Here is a 22,995-nt window from a genome sequence, read left to right as displayed (position 1 = left end):
CACTCAGCTGACATGACAAGTCATAGCACAGACATTTCAGGTGACTAAATCCACAAATCAACAATAAGCAGTTTTCAGGATGTTATACTTGTTATACTTCAAGATTTTTCGATAGTCAAGCATCTGCTCCAACTCAGAGATCGTTGCCCATCTGAAACTGTTGCAGTTTCCTAATGATTGCCATGTGAAAAGAAGTCTCCCAAAAGTCCTAATATATTTCTAGTGTGAGGGGGAGAGAAGTAGATAGGCAGGGAAGAACACGGAAATACTCTGGACATTTCTAGATGGACATGAATTACACCAAGGATGGATTTAGCTCATTCTTTAAGCAGCTACTGCACTCTCTGCATCTTGAATCATGGGTCTGCCAAAATGTTTTGAACCTTAAAGCAAAGGTGACAATTTATTAAACCCATTTTTTTTTTTTGCCAGAATCTCAGTTTTTCAGTGGTGTCTGGCTGTTTATAACTCTGGTGGTTTGTGAGATATCTTTCCTTAAGATATCTTACCTGAGAGTAATCCACTATTCAATATTGCAAGTTCTGGACCTTAAACCAGAATATTTTTTAAATCCTGCTGAAAACATTTTTTCCTCTACCTCTGTGCTATAATCTGTTAGATATTCCTTTAAATTTTGCTGGATTTTTTTTTCTACTAGCTGCTTTCCTGCATCTGATATCATGAGTGACAGAATCCAGTACCTCATGAAGGAATGGTTTAACGGATTGTGCTTACCTCGTAAATAGACGTTTGTAGGGTACCATGTAACCATGGGACCTAAACAGTAATCATTAGTCAGATGGGGAGACTGAGAGATGTGCCAACTATAGTATATGACATCAGATTAAATGGCTATATACTGCCTATTTAATACATCAGGTGTCTGATTAAAAACTACAGATGGACTTGAACCAAAGGCCGAGATTCAAACGTCTCTGAACTTTAGACATTCACATTCAGATCCAAACTTAGTAGCTCAAACCCATCTCTAAAACCTAGTGATCCCAATGTTTAATAAAAAATGGATTTATTTTCACAGAGCCTACATTTCAGTACAGCAATGATTTGGAGATCTCTTTTTGTAACATACGAATTCCGGTTGGCTTTATTAAGTTATTATGAATTGCTGTATCATGCAAAGCCCGTGTCAAAGTGTATCCACTATCCTTGATAGGGCCTTCATTCAAATCAAAAGAGTACTTTATTTTAATGACAGTGCTTTGACTGGACAATATATACGCTAAGGGAGTTTGCTCAAACTGGGAACAGATACTTCCTCCTCTGTCTGAAGGGAGGTAGGAAGTGGAGAACAGTGGAATAATATAATATAATAATAATATATTATTATATATAAAGTTACCAAAACAGGACAAAGACAGGTTACCACAGCAAAAGGTTGGAAAATGTCATGGGAGAGAAGTGGGGAAGATATGCAGGAAATTTGGGCATAGAAAGCCAGGGCACAGACTGACCAATGTCAGAGGGAGCAAGCTGACCTAGGGAGAAGGCTCCATGTTTCAGAATATAAGCCTGTACTGGAGTAGAAGGACTCTGCCTGTGTCAAAAGGACTCGGAGCCCAGTCCAAAGAATGCCCTGGAGTAGTGAGGAAACTGAGGCAGAGAAATTAGTGTAGGGTTTTAGGGGAGGGGCATTTAATAGATCTGTGTATTTCTCATGTTAAGGAGATTTCTCTAGTTAAGGAGATTTCTTGAGCTGCTGGGAGGGGGAAGCCCAACCAGATCCATGACAACTATTTACTAAATTGTTCCATATGTCACATTAGACATTCAGGGAGAAAGGGAATCTCAGCTGGTGATATTGTATATTGTGTTTCAAACAGTATTTTTGAAGTGTAACATGAATGGCTATCAGAGTTCACTCACCACTGGCATGCCCCCTCATGGTTGGGTGTGGCATAACAGGCTTTTTTCCATCTGCCACACCCTGCCAACAGCTGTTCCAGCTCTATTGCGGTCTCTTCCCATAACTCAGCTCTCCGGCTAGGTCATGATTTAGTCTCACCCCTTTCAGGGGGAACAAAGTCCAAAAGATAAAAGCCCAAATTCCTTACAAAAAGGTCATCATCCCTAACTCTGCATCCACAGTCCTTACACCCTTCTCTCAGGGGACCACACCATCTTACCAATACCTAGTAGGGGAACCCAAGTCCTCTCACTCCACTGGGCTCCAGTTCAGGGAACCTAGGACAAGCAATCAAGGTTCACTCCACCAGACTTCTTCCTGCTGCCTCCCTGGACTTCTTCCTACAAAGCCTTCCTTAGGCCTTCTCCCTCAATCTCTCTAACTTCACCCTACTTCCAGGGCAAGGACTCACAGGGCCCTCCCCAGGAATCCCCCAACAAAATCCCAAAGCAACAAATGTAAACTTAAACCCACTTCTACCCTCATTGGGGTTGACCTTTCATCCCTCTCTAGTTTCTCCTGCTCTGTTCCCTAGTTAAATGCCTTCACAGATTCTCTGCCTAGAAGTCCAGTTCCTGCCTTTTTTCAGGGCACCAGAGCTCGCTCCATTTCTCTCCTGACTGCTTGCCAGACTTCTCTACTTAGTCAAGGAAGGATCTGAGGGCTTACTCTCCCTTGGGCTTTTCTGCCTGGCCATCTCAGAGCCTCCTAAAGAGTGACTGCAGAACTCCTCCCTATCACCCCTGTGCTCTAAACAGCTTCTATTTATAAACTCTTCCAGACCCTCTGCAGCTGGGTTTCATCATAATTAAGCCTGGTCCACCCTCCAGGTGCAGCCTAGTATGTTAACTGGCCTCACACCACATTAACCATGATTAGGGTGGTGCCGCAGAATCACTATCGTTAAGGACGCATCACAACTTCTGTTTAAAGATCAACATTTCTAAGTGCTCAACATGGTTAGTCAGATTCCTTTGAAATTTGGTGTGCCTCAGTACGACAGGGTTAGTGACCCAAATTTGGGGTCACTTGAGCTAGGGGCTGTAGAGATATGAGCCCTGGGGGGAAAAAAGGAAAAAGCTATTTTTCAAAAAAATTATAGGTGTTTTAAGGAAGTTTTTTGTTTGTTTGTTTGTTTGTTTTGGGGGGGGTGAGTATGGTGTGGAGCCCTAGAGATCAAATGTTGATGCAATGTTGATCAAAATAGTCTCAATCTTTCAAGTTTTACCCAAGCTAATGCATGGCACCTACTAAATCTTTGGGGGACACAAATTGAGAATGATTATTTAAGACAGGGGGTCCCAAAAATGTGGGACATACATGGAACAACTTTCAAGAGGGTGCAGCAAGGCCTGGGTCAGCCCCCCAGAGGGCAGAGAGGGAGCACCACCCAGCCCCACTTGGCCCCCTGCCCCCAGCTGCGGCTCCTCACCCGGCCGCAGCCACAGTTCCTGGCTCCATCACGGCTCTGCACCTGATCCTGCCCCCAGCCTCGGCCCCCCCAGCCAGGGCTCTGTTCCCAGCCCTGCTCCTAGCTGCGGCCCAGCCTCGGCCCCCTCCCACTCCCAGCCTCGGTCCCCCCAGCCAGGGCTCCGTTCCTGGCTCTGCTCCCAGTTGCGGCCCCAGCCTCGGCCCCCTTACCCCGGTCCGCCCCCCACCCCCCACCTGTGGCCCCCATCCCGCCCAGCTCCTGGGGGGGAGGAGGGGTGCGACTGTGAACAGTTTGGGGAACCACTGATTTAAGACAATGTACCATTCGGAAAAAAAAAAAGGCGTGAGGGTTTCCATTCACATCATATGCTTTAAAGCTCAACTCTTGTACGCGCTCTAAAATCTGTATGGTTACTTGGATTATTTTCAAATGTGTGTGCATCATGGAGGCATGGGGTGGCATTAGTGATCCAAATTTGAAGTCAATTGGTCAAGGAGTTCCCAAGTTACAGTCTCCCTCCTCCCCCCCCCCCCCCAAAAACAAAACAAAACAAAAACCCAACTCAATTTGCTTGTGTTGCCTTATACTGTTCAACAAAGAGATACTAATAACTGGATGAATCACAGACCTCATTGAGATTGACTGGTGTGAATTCAGCCTTTTAATTAACTACCGATAACTTATTCACAGCCCCCCACCTAAGATAAAAGGAGTTTTGCACTGAGTGGCTGGAGGTTATCACAATTTGTGAGTCATGGATGGCAATTGTTTTGGAGGTGGGATATAATCACAGTCTTTGGGGGGGAAATGGACATTAGAATGCTTCCTGGGAAAGCAGTGTTATTAGGAAAGGCATAGGGGAAAAGAGGAAGAGGGGTTTATGGCTGCAGCAAAGGGAGCAGGATTATGGGGAGGGGGACAAAAGGGGATGAGTGGTAGGGGAAGGGAAAGAGGTTGGGAGCTCAGGTGAGGGAAGCATAGGGGTTAGGGGAAGTGGAGGGTTGGGACACTGGGAAGAGGGAAATGGAGATAAGTGGAAGGGGGATTGGGAGAGAATGGGGCTGGGACACCCATCAGTCTCACATTCTCCCTTCCTGTTTGTGCGCCCATAACTGGGGGGTCTCTTGCCCCTTTTTGGGGTCTGAGACCTCCTCTCTGCCATTCTCATCTGAGCCTGAATATGGGGAGCCTCAAATATGGGGGGCTAGGGTCTGGGCAAGTCCTACACCTTTGGGGGGCGGGGAAGCTGAGAACAGGTATACTCTATATACACCATGGGCTCTAAAGCACTAAGTAGGAGGTTGAGGACATCCAGTGAGATGAATGGAACAGTTCCACATGTCTCATTGTTTCAGGTTGTATTCATCTCCAGGGGATATTCAGCTGAGAGAATCACATTGAGATGAATGGGCTACTTCCCACCTTTACAAGACTCCAGTGCTGCAGAAGGATGTGTAGAGGAGTCCTTTCACTCCATCATCTCTCTATCCTTCATATTTAAAGGCTGACATTTCTAAGTGCTCCAAAAGCGTGCACAGCTTTTCTTGAAATTTGCTTTGAGTTGTGGGAGTGGAGAGTAGGATTAATGACCCAAATTTGGGGTCATGTAATCTAGGGGTTCCTTAGATATAAGCCCCAACACAAATAGCCATTTTTCAAAAAGTTCTTGATGTATTTGATTTGTTTTGTTTTGTTTTTTGAGCAAAGCTAGACATCTAATTATTGCTACAATGTGGGTCAAAATGGTCTCGATCAGTCAATTTTTACCCAAGCTAGTGTATGGCACCCACTTAGTCTTTGGGGGACTCAAATTGTGAAAATCATTTAAGAATATGTTCCCTTCTTCATTTGTGTAGATATGCTGTCTGGAAGGATAACACTGTGCATTTGCCAATAAAGAAAAAAGACTGTGAAAGGGTTTTTATGCAGCAAATTTATGCTTGCCTGGGTAGTTTGAGAGAATGTGCTGACGCCCTACCCCGTCTCTGATGTTGCTAGTCTGAACCTTTGTACATCTGTGCAATAAAGATTTAATAACTCATGTTGCTTCCTACAAGTTGTTTCTGATATAACGTAACATGGTTTTTATTTTAGGGGATGTTTACTGCGAACATAGCAGAATAGTCAGCAGCTGGTCTAGCCAAAAGTTTGTTTTATATCAAGTGTGGAGAAGCTGGAGACAGAGGACATTGTGTTTATGGGAAAGTAGGGGGCAAGGAGAGGATTTGCGGCTGTTGACGGTGTTGGAAATGAGGATGGATGATAGGCAAGCTTTGGATTGGTTGTTTGAGAAAATCAGTATTTTACTATCCCCAAGGGAAGGGTGAGGGCAAGTGGCTACACGGAGCTTTGGAACTGACAGTGTAGGTAGCTTAACTGCTAAGGAAAAAGAAATACATGCATTGCCAGGGTTGCCAACATGCAGATTGTGGGTGATTACTGGATCACAAGGCTGCAGAAGTTTGCAGGAGAGCAAGAAGAATACTATGACAGGGGATTGCTGACCACAGGCTGATTTGGGTGGCGGCCTATGTTGGCATCACACTTTGCCCACTCTGCAGTGTCTAACTGGTGACATAAGAGTATAAGAGGGGTAGCTGTGTTAGTCTGGATCTGTAAAAAGCAACAAAGAGTCCTGTGGCACCTTATAGACTAACAGACGTATTGGAGCATAAGCTTTTGTGGGTGAATACCCACTTCATCAGTGGTTTTGTGGTTTTTTTTTCCTTTCTCAGCTCTTCCCCGGGGGGAGGGGGGGTTGAAAGGGTTTGAGGGTACCCCACAGGAAGGCATTCCCAAGTGCGCCTTCCTGGGCTCTCAAAGGGGTTCTGAACTTGGGTGGTGGCAGCATCTACCAATCCAAGGTCAGAGAAAAGTTGTAAACTTGGGAATAATACAATCCTGGAGAGGCAAGTATTAATTTTTAGAGTCCTTGCAGGCTCCCACCTTCTGCACTCAAAGTGCCAGAGTGGGGAATTAGCCTTGACACCATCTTTCTCTCAAACATATTTTGGAACAGAAACCCTGTCTGTGGTTTCTTTTTCCAGCCCTGACACAAACTCCTGCACCCTCTAATCGTTCTAAAACATGACCAGGAATACCATTCCACTGTGACATAGTTGTCCCGCACTCCAGACACTGCATGTGAGTAGAGTTATAGGAGAGGGGATGTAACAACAATAGAAACCTTTGAATACCAGGGAGATACATCTCCTTCTTGCAGTGGGGAAGCCTGGGTACAGTAGTGGGGAAGACGCCAGGCGGGGGGGGAGGGGAAACACAGTGAATAGGTCAGGGGCATGGCTGGAAAGGTGTGTCGCAGCAGGTCTAGTGGGGCCCAGCTGATTTGTGTTTAGGGGCGGGGTGCACATGCAGACTGGCTCAGTATGCAAATTGAGGGACACGATAAGTACAACTGCCTAAATGACAACTAACTCCTACCAACAACATATTTTCTCCTGTTCAAAAAACTAGGAAATTCAATGGCAAAAAACTATGTTAATGAAGAGTTACGGTTGCTTGGTGGTATGTCATCCCCTTGCAGAAAGCTGAGCAAAAAATCAAACTTCTGAAAATCAGGATATGCACTGTTAAGGTTGCCCATGCAACCTTGACTCTTCCCTCTTCCAGCAATGCAACAACATGGCCCATTAACAGACATACCTTTACTCTGCCAATGCCACAGAATTCCATATAGCAGTATTAAAGGATAAAGGTATTTCTTGAGATATTTTACAATGGAAAATGTTAGTCCTGAGAAGATCAAGTTTAGAATCTCCTGAGATTGGGGGGACTGGATAGACAGATGAGCACAGAAGGGCAGGCAGGATATATATGGCTCTTTAACAAATCATGACATAGGGCACTTAGATACTTTGACCTATGTTCCTGCACATCATGAGCTTTCAGTTCAAAGCTGTGTGCGCAGGGGGAGGAAGCATGATGCTGCTGCAACACCAACCCTCCTGGAGACCTGATATGATGCAAAGACCTTGTTGCATTATTGATGGGAACCTTCTGAACAATTCAACTCTTGCATCTGTTGAAGTAACTGTATCTAGAGAGGGAGGAGAGGTAGCAGTGCTGTCCCCCTCCAGAGCCTTTCGTTCGGAAAATGCCTCCCTGTCAGATTTTACACCCAGGTGCAAAATCTGTCATTAGTTACCTATCAGCTTTTTGCTGACATGGAAAAACGCATCCCTCTCCTCCTTGGTCCAGGGATCCATATCAGGAATAGGTTCCCCACTCATTCCCAGGCATGCATGTCCTGATGAATCAGAAGCAAACCTGTCATAAATGGCGTCCTCCCCACTTGCCTCCAGCTTGGTTCAGGGGATGCAATTCCTGATGCTGGACTGGGAACCTTGTCAGAAGATACAACTCCAGTTATTCTTAGCTTTGTTCCAAGAGATACAATTTATGACAGGGGTTGGCAACCTTTCAGAAGTGGTGTGCCGAGTCTTCATTTATTCACTCTAATTTAAGGTTTCGCATGCCAGTAATAAATTTTAACGTTTTAAGAAGGTCTCTTTCTATAAGTCTATAATATATAACTAAACTATTGTTGTATGTAAAGTAAATAAGGTTTTTAAAATGTTTAAGAAGCTTCATTTAAAATTAAATTAAAATGCAGAGCCCCCCGGACCTGTGGCCAGGACCCAGGCAGTGTAAGTGCCACTGAAAATCAGCTCGTGTGCCACCTTTGGCACGCGTGCCATAGGTTGCCTACCCCTGATTTATTATATGATTCTGTGTCATTCATGAGAAATTGCATTTCTCCCCTGTACTCAGCACTGATCCAAAGGATGCAATTTCAAACAGTTCAAAGAGAAGTACCATAGAAATGGATTCCCCACCAGTCCTCTGAACTTTCCCAGGGAGGAGCAATTTTTGACAGGCATCTTTCAATAATCGGGAATTGATAGTCCCCTTCAAAGAGCAGGGGGATTTCAAAATTATAAGGATTTTTTGTTTTTAAATAAATGTTATATTTCATTAAAAACATCTTTGATTCCAGTTACATTCCAAATGTGAATAATTTTTTTTAAGAATGACCCTTAGAATATTGATAAATTACAATTTCAGTTTGGGAAGGAAACTCAGTGAAAAATAATATGCTACCTAGACTTCTGGGGTTTTTCTCTATCACTGTCCCAGTTAAGAATGTGGATTACCAAACAGGATCAAATTTTCTGCTGACATAAATGGACACAGCTCCATTAAAATCGAAGACTTTACACCCATTTACAGGAGAATTTGGCCCAGGGTTGCAAAAGGAAATTGGGGTTGCTAAGTGATAAATCCAAGCACTGAATATAATGGAAATGAAAAGTCAAGGAAATCATGCGAGGACTTGGGAAGGGCTCCTTGCAGTTCTCCCCCAGCCAGACATAGTGCTTTTAAGGCACCTTTATGCCTTAAAAAACTAAAAGCACTATGTCTGACATAAAGAAGTCACAGTAGTGGTGAGGATCTCTTCCTTTGATATTCAGAGAAATTAAACTATTTTTGAGGAAGCACATATGAGCTTCTTTTGGTACTGAGTCCAAAGGAGAAATTATGTCATCAGCTGTTTTATGCAAAATCCAATATAAAGATCCAATAATAATGTAAAATTTATTACGCCAATTAAAAAGGAATTAAAATCAGTCACTCAAATATTCATACATCTACAAAACAAAAATATAACCAGCCATGAGAAATTTCACTGTTATCGTTCTCCTCCCTGTTATTCTAAAAACACAGAAATATTCTATCTGCTTTTGCAAACAAAGCAATTACAATAACTTCTTTGTTTTAGAACTCAGATACCAGTCTCACAGTTTTGACTTACAACCTAAATCTCCGGGGAAGGTTTAGTTTAAAGCTCATCATAAGAAAAACAAAATATTTTAAATTTAAAACTTACAATTTTTGTCAAGGGTCCATTTACCTCTATAAAATCAAGAGCTGTTATGAAACAGAGGGTAAAGATGAAGTGATAATATTAGTTTCTGAAATATATACTTTATATTAAATTAATCATGTCTTTTTTACAAGTAAAACATAGGTTTCTGAAAGCTGTTATGAAGTTATGTTACAAATCGTTGTAATGAGCCACAAAACCAGTGTTTCTGTTAAGTCTGCGGTTTTAGTATCTAGCAAAGTTATGTATCAGAGGGGTAGCCGTGTTAGTCTGGATCTGTAAAAGCAGCAAAGAGTCCTGTGGCACCTTATAGACTAACAGACGTATTGGAACATGAGCTTTCGTGGGTGAATACCCACTTCATCGGATGCAAAGTTATGAATTTCAGGTCCCAGGCTCATCGCTTGAAGGTGTTGTGCAGGTTTCCTTTGAGGACAAAAACTGAGCGGTCAGATATGGAGTGATCGTTTTGTGAAAAGTGTTCACCCATGAGTGTGTTTTTGTCTTTTATCATTTTTTCTGTGTGAGTTGATTTGAGCGCGTAGCAATTGTCTCTTTTCATCCACACGGTTGTTATTGGGGCACTGGATGCGATATACCACATGTTGTGATAGGCATGTATGGGACCCATGGATCTTCAAAGGTGTATTGGGGGAATACTGATCCTCGTAGTACTGGAGATATGTCTGGAGCTTTTTCATCTATTATTATGGCAGGGTCTGGTGCTGCTTTGATTGGTGTGTCCTGGTCTGGGGGGAGCTTGCTTCTGATGATGATCCTGGTGAGGTTGGAGGGGTTGTTTAAAGGCCAGGAAAGAAGGTTCAGGAAAGATTTCTTTCAGGATGTGGTCCCCATTGAGTAATGGTTGTAATTGTTTCATGATACCTTGTGTGGATTCCAGTGTGGGTAGTAGGTGACAACTAGGGGTGTGCAGTCAGTGTTTGGGTTTCCCATATAGAAGCAGAGCTTGGGAGAAGGAACAGAGAACCTACACTTGGAAAGGGTATAGAGAGGAAGATCCCAAAGGAGCTCTGGCTGGATCCATTACATGTTACCAGTGTGGGTATCAGGAACCCATGAAAAAGGATTGCTCATACATGGAATGCAGATTTGCCAACTTTTGTGGCAGGGCCAAGACTGGAGGAAAGGAAAAGGGACAGAAACGGTCCACCATTTCAGTAATGTTGGGGAGAAAACTTCAAAGGGACCTTGTAGATACAGCCTCAGCTTGCTCTCTGATCTGGCAGGAGCTGGTGAAACCCACTGGATAATTCCAGGAGCAAGTTTGAACATTGAATGTATCCATGGGATAAGAAATGCTGCCCTGTGGCAAAGGTGCCTCCTTGAAAACGGGTTGGGATAGTGGAGGGGTTGCCCTACCCATTGTGTTGGGCACTAACTGGAGCCCCTTCCCAATAGGAAACCGAGCTGGTGTAGGGGCCAAAGTTGGGCAAAAGGAATCCTGGGAGGGGGGAAATGAAACACAAATGGAGAGAAAAGAATAAATCAGAGGAGGAAGGAGTAGATGCCACTAGACAACAGAGCCTAAGTCAGGACAAAAGGAAGGAAGGGAGAGTCCCCTGAGAGATTGAGTGGGGGAGAGGGGAGTAGGGGTGTTGTAAAAAAATAACCAGAGCTCCTAAACAGAGGTCAAGGGAGCTCTGTGGAACTCAAAAGCGTGTCCCTTCCACTACCAGAAGCTGGTCCAGTAAAAGATATCACCTCACCTACTTTGTCTCTCTCAAATTCTGGGACCAACATGGCTACAACACTGCAAACAATTATGAAGTTATGCACAAAACTCAAATGTATTATTTAAAAATAAAGAAATGTCTTTGAAGCAGGGGTGCTAGAACAATTTTTATAGTGGGGGTTCTGGTGATGGAAACCATGTATTTGGTGTTTGTTATTACTACTTCAAGCCAGGGGGTGCAGCAGCACCGCCTGCACTCCTAGTTCCAGCACTACTGCTTTGAAAAGGCTTCTGGTAGGAGCTCCAGGCTGATAAATATAGGCGTGCCAATTTGGGTTGGATGTATTCCCAGAGAATTCATCACATGCCATAATCTTTATTTAAAGATTAATCTTTAATTCCTGGAGACTCCAGGCCAATCCTGGAGGGTTGGCAACCCAGTTAAATATCAACACTAGGTGTAGTGATGCTGGGCCAGGGAGGAGGATTATGCTTGGCAAAGACAGGGCCTTGCTGATAGAGCAGCAGCTTTACAGAAGGTTGGGCCTAGCCTGTGGGTATCGTGCCAGTAGCCCAGAGCTCTCTGGAGAGGAGCACAAACCCCTTTGCCCCCCGATTGAGCCCCCTCTCCCCCATTGTTAGCCACCTGCTCTCCCTCCCCTGCCCCCGCCCCTTCGACTCTTTCCCGCCGCCGGCGTCTGTCCCATTTTGCTCCAGGAGCAGAGGCTGGTGGCAAGCGAGGGCAGGCGCAGGGCAGCGGCTTCTCTTGTCGCCACTGAGCCTGCTCCTGTCCCTCGCGCGTGCTGAGCACCGAGCCGGCCGCCGGCGCGCACGGTAGAGTCTGGCTTGCGGGCGGGAGGCGTGACTCCGGCGCAGCAGCCGGGCACAGAAGGAGTCTCACTGCAGAGGTACTGCAGCTGCCCTGCCCGCACCATGCGCGTCTCCGGCTCCGGGGCGGGCTCCATGCGGCTGCAGCTGCTGCTCTCCCTGGCTGCTCTGTGGCTGTCGGATGCTAACGAACCAGGTAAATATGAGCATCCTCCCTGTTGTTCTCCGCACCGGCCCCCGGCAGCTGCGTCCTTCAGGGGATGTTGGAGGGCAACTAGGCGAGCGAAGCCAGCGGGTCTCCTCCTGCAAGTGGCGTCGCCAGCTAACTTGCTAGGCTAACTTCAGTACCTCCATCCCCTCTTTGGATCATACTGGGAGTGGACGTGGGGACGGTATGGAGACGTGCTTTCTTGTCTCGGTTAACTGCAGCCAAGCAAAAATCCTCTCCGCCCTGAAGCATCCCTAAGGCTCTGGCTTAGCTAGTGAAATTCTCCCACACGCCCCAAGAGAAAATAATCACTTTATATGGGCACGTCAGATTTGTTTGATGCAGGGGTTGGGGGGTTTTGTTTGTTTGTTCCGTCCCTTCTTCAGAAGAAACTAGAGCATCAATTGGAAGACGTTCTTGCTGCTTTGCACTAGACTTTTTTTTTTATCACGCGCCCTTCCTTCTGTGCTTGTGCAATGACTGGAGATTTTTCTTGCTCCTTCTTAAAAACTTTGAGTCAAGTAGCTTGTCTACACTACCAAGTTTTGTTGACAAAACTTATGGCGCCACCCAAAAGTCGACAAAACAAAAATCGCCAAAGAGTGTTCATACTTACTCCCTCTGTCGACAGATCATGTCCACATTGGGGACACAATCATCCACAGGGTGAGCAATGCACCGTGGATATGTATCCCACAGTGCAGTGTTGTGGGAAGGAAGAGCTGATTGCTGCACATCTTGGGATTCTCTCCCAGTTTTCCCACAGCCCCCTCAGCTGCCGAGAACAGCATCATGAGCAGCTCTGGGAGCTCTCCGTGCTGAAGAATGGCAAAGCAGCACAGCAGTCTGTACCCCTCCCCCCGCAGCAGCAGTCTGCCTGCCGCTGTGTTCCTAGTGCAGGGCAGAACAGGAGCATTCCAATGATTTGCTCTTTGTTTGTTCCCCAAAGGGAGCAGCACACAGATACTTCCCCGAGCTTTGAAAGGGAAGGGCCACATGCCTGCAGGGCAGCAAAGATCAAAACACTGAGCAGAACAATCAGGGCAGGCATTGTGGGATACTGGCGGAAGCCAGTTCTTCTGTCAACAAAACCATCAGCACTGTCTACACTGGCTCTTTGTCGACAATAAAGGGAGGGGAAAAAACAAAAATCTCTCCTAGGAGTGTAAGTTTTTGTCTCCAAAACTGGGCGTTTTTCGTGACAAAAGCCCCATTGTAGTGTGTACACTCTTGCTTTTTTGTCACCAAAAGGCAGTTTTTGGTGACAAAACTTGCCGTGTATACAAGCCCTCAGTGTGTACCAGTAGAAAGTGCAAAGTAGTTCTTGCACTGCGATCTTTGAGGAGACATAATTTGACTGCAAGTTAAGGCATCTTCCATGGCTACTAAATAGACTGTGACAAGCTCCCTTTTTCTTGGGTGTGGGGTTACACATAGGTATATTGGATCCTAAAATCCAGGGGCTAATCTAAGAGTTTAAATTTCCTATTTCACAGATTTATTGGGAGGATTCATTAGTTAATGGGGGTACAGTACTTTGAAAATGTCAAGTACTGCAAAAGGTCTAAGAATCAGCTGTCAAGTGATTAAAAAAATTAATTGCGATTAATCGTGTGTTTAAAAAGCTTAATCGCGCGATTAATCACACCGTTAAACAATAATAGAATACCATTTAAATATTTTTGGATGTTTCCTACATTTTCAAATATATTGATACAGAGTGTACTGTGCTCACTTTATATTTATTTTTGATTACAAGTATTTGCATTGTAAAAAAACCAAATAGTATTATTCAAGTCACTTAATACAAGTACTGTAGTGCAATCTCTTTATAATAAAAGTTGAACTTACAAATGTCGAATTATGTACCAAAAAAACCTGCATTCCAAAATAAAACAAAGTAAAATTTTAGACCCTGCAAGTCCACTCAGTCCTAATTCTTGTTCAGCCAGTCACTCAGACAAACAAGTTTATTTACATTTTCAGAAGATAATGTTGCCCGTTTCTTGTTTACAATGTCACCTGAAAGTGAGAACAGGTGTTCGCATGGCACTGTTGTAGCTGGCATCGCAAGATCTACATGTGCCAGATGTGCTAAAGATTCATATGTCCCTTCATGCTTCAACCACCATTCCAGAGGACATGCTTCCATTCTGATGACGGGTTTTGCTCGATAACAATCCAAAGCAGTGCAGACCGATGCATGTTCATTTTCATTATCTGAGACAGATGCCATCAGCAGAAGGTTGATTTTTTTTTTTTTAGAGGTTCGGGTACTGTAGCTTCCGCATTGGAGTGTTGTTCTTTTAAGACGTCTGAAAGCATGCTCCACACCTCGTCCCTCTCAGATTTTGGAATGCACTTCAGATTCTTAAACCTTGGGTCGAGTGTTGTAGCTATCTTTAGAAATCTCACATTGGTGTCTTCTTTGTGTTTTGTGAAATCTGCAGTGAAAGTGTTCTTAAAATGAACAACATGTGCTAGGTCATCATCTGAGACTGCTATAACATAAAATATATGGCAGAATGCGGGTAAAACAAAGCAGGGGACATACAATTCTCCCCAAATAATTCAGTCACAAATTGAATTAACACATAATTTTTTTAAGGAGCGTCATCAGCATGGAAGCATGTCCTCTGGAATGGTGGCCGAAGCATGAAGGGGCATGCGACTGTTTAGGATATCTGGGATGTAAATACCTTACAATGCCAGCTACAAAAGTGCCATGCAAATGCCTGTTATCACTTTCTGGTGACATTGTAAATAAGAATAGGCAGCATTATCTCTTGTAAATGTAAACAAACTTGTTTGTCTTAGCAATTGGCTGAACAAGAAGTAGGACTGAGTGGACTTGTAGGCTCTGAAGTTTTACATTGTTTTGTTTTTGAGTGCAGTTATTTAACAAAAAAATCTACATTTGTAAGTTGCACTTTCACGACAAGAGATTGCACTACAGTACTTGTATGAGGTGAATTGAAAAATACTATTTATTTTGTCATTTTTACAGTGCAAGTATTTGTAATAAAAAATAATACACACTGATTTCAATTACAACACAGAATACAATATCTATGAAAATATAGAAAAACATCCAAAATATTTAATACATTTCAATTGGTATTCTATTATTTAACTGTGCGATTAAAACTGTGATTAATCGTGATTAATTTTTTTGAGTTAATTGCGTGAGTTAACTGCGATTAATCGAGAGCCCTGGACTAAAAAGTCTTTGTTTTATAAAAGATGCACTTTCTGAAAGCTATTGTTGGAAAAGCTCCATGTAAACTAACCATGAGAATATCAATGACAGGCTACTTTTGGCCGCTGTTGAAGATTTTATTTATTTATCTGGAGATCATGGTATTTTAAAATTCAGCACTTAAACAATGGAGCATGAAATAGGACCCAAAGGCTATGGTCTGTACCCTGCGGGTAATTAACATGGTTCTCAGCAACTCCAGGGCCTGCCAATCTATTCGGAGGCAAGATCAGCTTGTTCACAAAGGTCTCTCTCTTGAATTAAGAGTGTCAGGGCTGGATAGATAAGTAGTGGAAGGAAGGCTTGGGTCAGTGGCTTCTCTGACACAAGGCACTTTGTATCTTATTTTGGAGTGCCCTGTACTACAGCCAAAAAGACATGGCCTATATAAATGAACATTTTATTGTTGCTATTTATGGTTTATTAATTAAAAATATTATATAATCCCATCTACTAATGAATATAGCTGGGGAGGGGGGGAAACTGATAAAAATTGAGCAGAGGCATGTAAGATGAGAACTGTTTTCACAAACCTCTCCACCGTGATAGGGTTGTTTGAGTCAGTCTGTGCAATATGAAACTCATGTAGTTTCTTGGCGTCTTCTGTCTCACCCCCACATATTTTTCTTCAGGTTGATATGGCATGGCCTTGTGATAATTTTATTATGAAAACGTGAGAAGATAAAAAGTCCAGAAAGAGTCCTTTTCTACGAAGTCTTCTGTAAGATTTCAAAACCTACTGTGTCTTTAAGCATTGATGTCTATACAGCAGCATGTACATGCTGTCCTTCCATGAGGATTAGAACCCTGCTGCCAGACACAATTCCAGGCAATCCTTGTGTTGATCAGAGCAGTCACCTGCAGCAGTTCTGGGCTTCCAAGTGCCACAACAACAATTAACCTCATTTACCTGATGGATTAGGATTTTTTCCATGCCTCCTTTATTAGTTCCTGCAATGTGCAGTGATGCCCTCATGTTGTTATCCCTACTTGCTTCCACCGTGTGCTGCCAGGGTCTTTGTTTGATAGAGGCAGATAGACCTAACTCAGCCTGAGTTGTTAAAAAAAAGAAAGAAAGAAAAGGCAGGCCAAATGCCAAGCTTTGCTAATCAGCCACCTTCCTCAAGCATGGTCCTGACACTCTAGTAAAGAATGTTGACGCATTTGTAAAACTCTAGGGATATAGCAAATAGGGAAAAAACAAACACAAAACCCACAGTCTGATGCTTCGTTGGAGAAAGCTGTTTGGCTATGGGACAAATGTACTGATTATCTGTAACATACAATTAAATACCTGGTGTCAACCACCATTAATACACAGGCCCCTAGCTGCATTGTCCCTCAACATCATCCCTCCGATCAAATTGGTTCATTGATGACTGAGACTGGTTGAAATGTGAAGATAAAGAACTAGCACAAATGGCATAAGACAAGTCTGGTCTGAACCAGATTGTGGCTCAAAGAGTTCATATGATTTTGAGCTGCAGACACCTGTGAAAGAGGTCAAAGAGATCCTTCTCAATCTATACTGGACAGCAGTGCTGTTGGTAGGAAGAGTAAAGTACTTTATGGAACTGGCAAATATTCTGACTTTGCCTTCTGCTGAAGGCAGTACACAGTGTCACTCCATCTAGACACACCTCTGCTCACAGTTACTCAAAGGGCAGCAGTCTTTCACATCCTGTTTTTGCTACAGTCCTGGCTGTTTAGCAAAGCCTGTTTTTTGTTTCAATCTCAGCTACTTATAGACATGAACAAATTTTGTTCTTTCTGTGCTTTTTAGTCATGAATGTGGCTATCATTTGTCTTTGGCTATTGCCCGTGTAATAATAATTTTTAAATAACTTGAGGTGAGATTATGCCATTTAGTGGAGCCATAATACCCCTTTGGGGGGGTAGAATGCCTTCTAGAGCTCCCAGGCATGCAGAGATAGCAAGCCTACTGCAAAACTGTCAAATTCAGTCAGCCAGTGTATGGGAGCAGCTGAAGACATGACCCTACTTCCTCCTCACCTTTCTCCACCGCCTTGGGGTATCAGGCATTCCCAGGGGAAGAGTGACAGAGCAACCCCTTCCCCATCCTAAGTACACATACTGGAATTTTTCTATCCCTTATTAATTGGTGGGAGGGAGGATCGCTGTGGTTTCCCTGCCTACTGTGTAACAATGTGGGACCAGTCAGAATCTGGCCCATAGCAATTTTAATGAAGACTCACACTACTGATTTACCACTAATATCACACCCTGACAATTGACATGTATGTGATAAAGGAAATTGACTGAATGGAATTCTTCTGCAAGGTAACTATAGCTGTGCACACTGAGCCAGACAGCTGTTTGAAAGAAATTCAGTCCATATTTTTATTTAATTCATGAAAAGAACCAATTTCTAATTCAGTTATATCTGTCCCATCATTTCAACTGAAAGGAAATAAAATAGTTTTAACCCTTTTTTCTCCCCAATAGGTACAGCTATGACAACACGAGATATCAATCAGCAAACTCGAGAGAGCATTTCAGATTATACCGTAAAGGGACAAGACGTATCTACCCCTGGTAAAAAACACAAATCTTAATTGTTATACTACAGTATGCTTAAGATTATAATTCTTTTCTCCAGTTATCCCTTTTCTCAAATGGCTGTGACAGTATGATGTCAACTAAATCTTATGAAGTAAGTACCTCTCATGAATTCTATTCTTCAGAAGGGGAAACTGAGGCCCAGAACGTTTAAGTAGCTTGTCCAAGGTCATACAGCAAGTCATTGTAAGATTCAGAATTTGAACTCATGGGTGGAACCCTGAAGTTAGTGGGAGTTTTGCCTTGGCTTCTGTGGAATTAGGATTTTACCCCATATCTCTGACTTCCTGGGCCAGGCCTAATCAGCTACATCACAGTGCCTCTTAGGCAAGCTGCTCAACCTCTGTTTTAATTCCCCCATCTTAACACTTTTCCTTAAAAAACAAATTGTACTAATCCTCTTGGTCAAAGTTTTGCAAAACTCATTTATTTCAAGCCATTTTTTTCTGAATTGCTATGATTTTGCTGAAGTTTCACGCTGACCATTCACCCAGCCTCAATTTCTAATGGCTCTGTTGACAGTCATTGACACCTCTTGGGATTGGGCTCCTATTTATTAGTGATCTGGGTGCGCACATTTGTCGGTCTTGTTAATATTGTACAGTTTCAGTTTGTGACTTTTTTAACCAGAAAATGTCTTTTTAATTGTGCAAAATATATTTGTTGTTCAAAGCTGCAGTTTTTGGTTTAGTTACTTCCCTGCTTTATTCCTGAAATACAGACAACACCTGAGAGCAAACAGCAGTATTGAATTTGAAAGAAATAGAATTGTGCTTTACAGTGGTTACTGTTTGCATGAGAGCTGCTTATTTCCTCCATTAGTAAGGCTATCTAGAGCTCTGAAAAGGCAGCCTCAGAACAGCTCATTTTCTCCTGTCTAAAAGCACAGGAGTTTTAACTTCTTATGTGGAAAATCTGGAATTTCCCCCCACCCACAGTTTCCATTGTAGTCCTTGCCCTTTAAGATTCGTTCTATTCCTGCAGGAAGGAAGTGTCTTTTAAACATGAATGCAGTGTTATTTAATAGGATTCACTATGCAGGGCAGGAGATTCTCTTCATGATAGGAAGAATTTTTATGGACCAGGGATGGAATCCTGACTCCATTGAAATCAATGTGAGTTTTGTCATTGATTTCAGTAGAGCCAGGATTTTACTCCAGGACTGTATGTCTTGTGGTGGTGATTCTTATTTTCACTGTAATCCCAGCTATTCATAGAGGACCCATTTCATCAAGGTATTTAAGCATATGACTGACTTTAAGCACTTGAGTAGTCCCATACACTGAATGGGATAACTCACACACTTTAAGTTCAGCATGTGCTTAACTGCATTGCTGAATCAACTCCTAGCATAGCTAGATATTTCACTTTCCACTTGTCATGATCATGGCTACAGAGTTGTAGAAAGAGCCAGCGGCCACTTAACATTTTTAAATGGCATAATAATAATGATGATCTCAGGACACTACTAATTTCGTACTCTGACAATTAATACATGGTACACGGCAAAGAAGCTGAGTGGAAATTAGTCTTCTACAAGCTCCCTGCATTTCTATTAAGATTATTAAAATAAACAGTTACAATATATCAATAACACTCTGCTGAATAATGACAGCTGTATGATAATCACTTCAACTTTTCTTTTTTGATAGGTTCACATCTCAGCACACAAGATTTTAATCAGCAAACTGAGGAAAATATATCTAATCTCACATCAGCGGTGTATAGCATATCCATAGATGGTAAATGTGTTTATTCTTCACCCTGAAGCATGTTTAATGTTAGAATTATTTTTCCAGTTATTCTGTAACATCAAATGGCTGTGATAGTACAAAATTATTTGCTTGTACTGCTTCATCTTTATGCCTAAATTGTATTTAAGGTAGGCATTTCTCTTATCCACAGTTTAACTAGTAACACCGGAGTAGGCAAAATCTTAAACTACACGCCTTCTAGGAGAGAGGAGATTAATCAGCTTGGCCCATTATTCATTGTTATTCCATTATAATAGCTGTTTAAGCTGCAGAAAATCAGACTCAACATTTTATTAAAAACACAAGTTGGAGCAATAAGTATTTTGTCTTCTTTGCTAGGAATGACAAAATGTGTGAACCATAAATCACTTTAAGGAGTGGGAAATACACTGTTCTAATGAATCCACCTATAGATAAGTTTAGGGTACACAGCACCTTGCAGGAGACACTCAGCATCTCACAGGAATGGACGCTCTGGGAGGATGAAAGGAGAGCCACAGATGGATCATGTAAGGCAGAAACTTCCAGTTACCCAGCTGGAAGCTATAACAAATTTGTAGCAGAAACAAAAGCCCCAAGCCATCTTCAACTAGAGCAGATTAAAATAGACAGCAGTTTCTAAGTGTCCAATTCTACGAGGTATTGAGCACCTTCACCTTCCATTGGGTGAAATTCATGCCTGTGCATTGGGCCAGTGCAATATTTTGAAGGCTGAACTGTGATGGAAGTGATGCATAGACCTTGTGCTAGACCTCCTTGTGAAGCCACTAGAGTTTAATATTTCCCTAACAGTTATCTCTATCTTTGTACATCTCTCAGTACATTTTCCTCTAGCTACTCAGATGCTATGGTGATTGGCACTATAGAAATTCCTACATCTAACACCAGAGAAGTATAATTTCCCATTCATCTGAAGTCCGGCATTTTAAAAATAATGAATCTTGAATGTCACCCATATTGTTTTAGCCTTCATTATTCATCTGATTCTTCAAATGGATTTTAGTGTAAATTTTGCAATCACCTTGATTCTTGATTATAAACTGATATACAAATCTGGCAGATTTAATGCTCTTATTATATTTTTGCATCTAAGAGATGTCACCAGAAATAGATAGTTATTTTTAGTAAATGGATTGTGGTTGTGACTCCACTCTCCTACAGAAGAAAACACAAGACCCAGGCCTTATACGTAAACTTTAATATTCCTTGATCTGGGGCTTTAACATTCCACCTGTGGAATTTTAAGCTCCCTTGATCTATAAGCCTCAAATGCCTATGTCAAAAGCATATAAAGAAAAAAGTGTTTTGTGGTGAGGCCTTGTGTCCCTTGGAATGATGCTTTTCCACTTCCTGTGTTGTATCTTACTTGTCTCTTAGATTCCAGTTTCTCTGATGAGCTAGTGGGGCATGCTTTATGGCTTCCTTTCAGCGGCTGTTCTTCTCAGAAGGGAGTTGGGTTGTGCAATGCAGTGCAACTCTTATATGCAGGGTATGCTCCCAGAGAGCAGAACTCCATCAGACATACAGTCAGGCCAACAGCAGTTATAGCAGCAGGCCAAGAAGGAAGGTCTAAGGATGGAATGAAATGTCAACAGAGGGCTTGGGGTTATGGAGTCAGAGATTTATTTATATCTTTCAGGATCAAAAGGCTTATTATTCACATGCTTTTTCAGCCTGTAAAAAATGTCTATTTGCAATCAAAACCTTTTTGGTTATGCAAATCATTACACCCAAAAGAAACTGGTTAAAAGCCAAAAATGTGTCATTTTTCCTGTTGGTATGGGAATGTTCTCACGTTGCTGCTTGCAGTATTGGTAGTTTGCCATTGGGAAAGCAACAACAGCAGCAGCAGATGGATCTAAAGATATCTTTAACAACACACAACCAGATCAAGCAACAGTAGTGTTAAGGGTCTGATTCAGCAGCACTGAATTTGGGAGTTGTGCTGTTGACTTCAATGGACACAGAATCAATATCTAAAACTGTAGGCCCAAAAGGACCTGAGGGTGCAATTTTCAAAAGCACCAGTGCAGCTTTTCTGTATTTTCACCAGTGTAAATGAAACCAGAATTTGGCCCAATAATTGAAAGATATCCCAACCCCCCAAAAGGAAGTAGTATGTTTCTTTTAGATAATTTCATCTGTTTTATTCTTTGATAGGGTTTTCCAGTGCTCCAGTGGAAGAAAATGTCATATTATATAATCCAGCTAACATTGCACTCTTGTGTAGCTTGACTAGAGCATCCACTGATTCAGCAACTGATGAAGTGACGTGGAAGAAGGATAATGAAAGAGTTGAAAGTAGCAATGTCTCCATTAATGAAACGAAAAATGTCTGGAGTACTCAATATACGTGAGTCTTCTTTACAGTTTGCCTGGCACAACTAAAGGAATTAAATCAAATACATATGTTGTTGGGTAACCATTATCAGCTTGGGCTGTATATGTGCTGCCGAAGCAAGCACAAATACTAATATCTGATGAAAAATGTTTTCCATGTTAAGGTGTGATATCTATAAAAACAGGTATGTTACAAAAGATATAGACATTAAAAAGGTCACATTGAATGAGGAACAGTACCATGACCCATACATGGGAGCCAAGGATTATGTAAGGGGTTAGGGTCAGCTCTTTCACCTCTTCCTGTCTTGAGGTAATTCAGTCCCTTCTCCTCTCTGTCTAGTAAACAGAGGACTCCTCCAGGCAGCGGAATCTGAAATGGGAGTAGTAGGAGGAGATGGTGCCTGGCTAGGGAGGAGGAGTTGGTTTTCCCTTCTCTCAAGTAACTAGAAAAGTCTCTGTACCAGTGTTTTTCAAAGTTCAGGTCATGACCCAGTACTGGGTCATGGCATGTAAGGCATTGGGTCACCTTGCTCAGCACCCAGGGACCCTACCGGCTCTGGTTAGCACCGTCGACCGGAATGTTAAAAGTCCGTCAGCGGTGCTGCCCAGCTAAGGCAGGCTAATTCCTACCTGTTCTGATACCGCGCTGCATCCCGGAAGCGGCCAGCAGCGGGTCCGGCTTCTAGACAGGGAGGTCACGGGGCTCCGCGCGCTGCCCCCGCTCCGAGCACCAGGCCAGCCAATGGGAGATGTGGGGGGGAGGCGGTGCCTGTGGGCGAGAGCCGCATGGCGCCGCTTTTGCGCTTCCACCTAGGAGCTGGACCTGTTGATGGTCGCTTCTGGGACACTGCGCAGTCCGTGGTGCCAGGACAGGCAGGAAGCCTGCCTCTGCACCCCGGCTGCGCTGCTGGCCGGGAGCCGCCGGAGGTAAGGCCATGCCCCAATCCCCTGCCCCAGCCCTGAGTCCCCCCCAAACCCGGAGCCCCCCCTGCACCCCAAACCCCCACCCCCGGTCCCCCCCCCCAGCCCCCCCCCCCCCCCCCCCCGCACACCAACCCTTTACCCCAGC

At 43.2% G+C, this 22,995-nt stretch overlaps 1 protein-coding gene across 1 annotated transcript in view; it reads left to right on the top strand.

Moving 5' to 3' along the window:
* Positions 1–11,837: 11,837 nt before the first annotated feature.
* The window catches only part of EMB (embigin), a 28,603-nt gene continuing 17,445 nt past the window's right edge, over positions 11,838–22,995 (top strand). Inside the window, exons 1-4 of the mRNA XM_024197299.3 lie at positions 11,838–11,978; positions 17,716–17,805; positions 19,482–19,571; positions 21,744–21,936. Coding sequence (XP_024053067.1) covers positions 11,888–11,978; positions 17,716–17,805; positions 19,482–19,571; positions 21,744–21,936 — 464 coding nt within the window. The 5' untranslated portion in view covers positions 11,838–11,887. The remainder of the gene's footprint in view (positions 11,979–17,715; positions 17,806–19,481; positions 19,572–21,743; positions 21,937–22,995) is intronic.

Source organism: Terrapene carolina, unplaced genomic scaffold (genome assembly GCF_002925995.2).
Source record: "Terrapene carolina triunguis isolate 2854851 unplaced genomic scaffold, T_m_triunguis-2.0 Scaffold69, whole genome shotgun sequence".
NCBI lineage: Eukaryota > Metazoa > Chordata > Testudines > Emydidae > Terrapene > Terrapene triunguis.
This window is presented reverse-complemented; position numbering and strand designations above follow the sequence as displayed.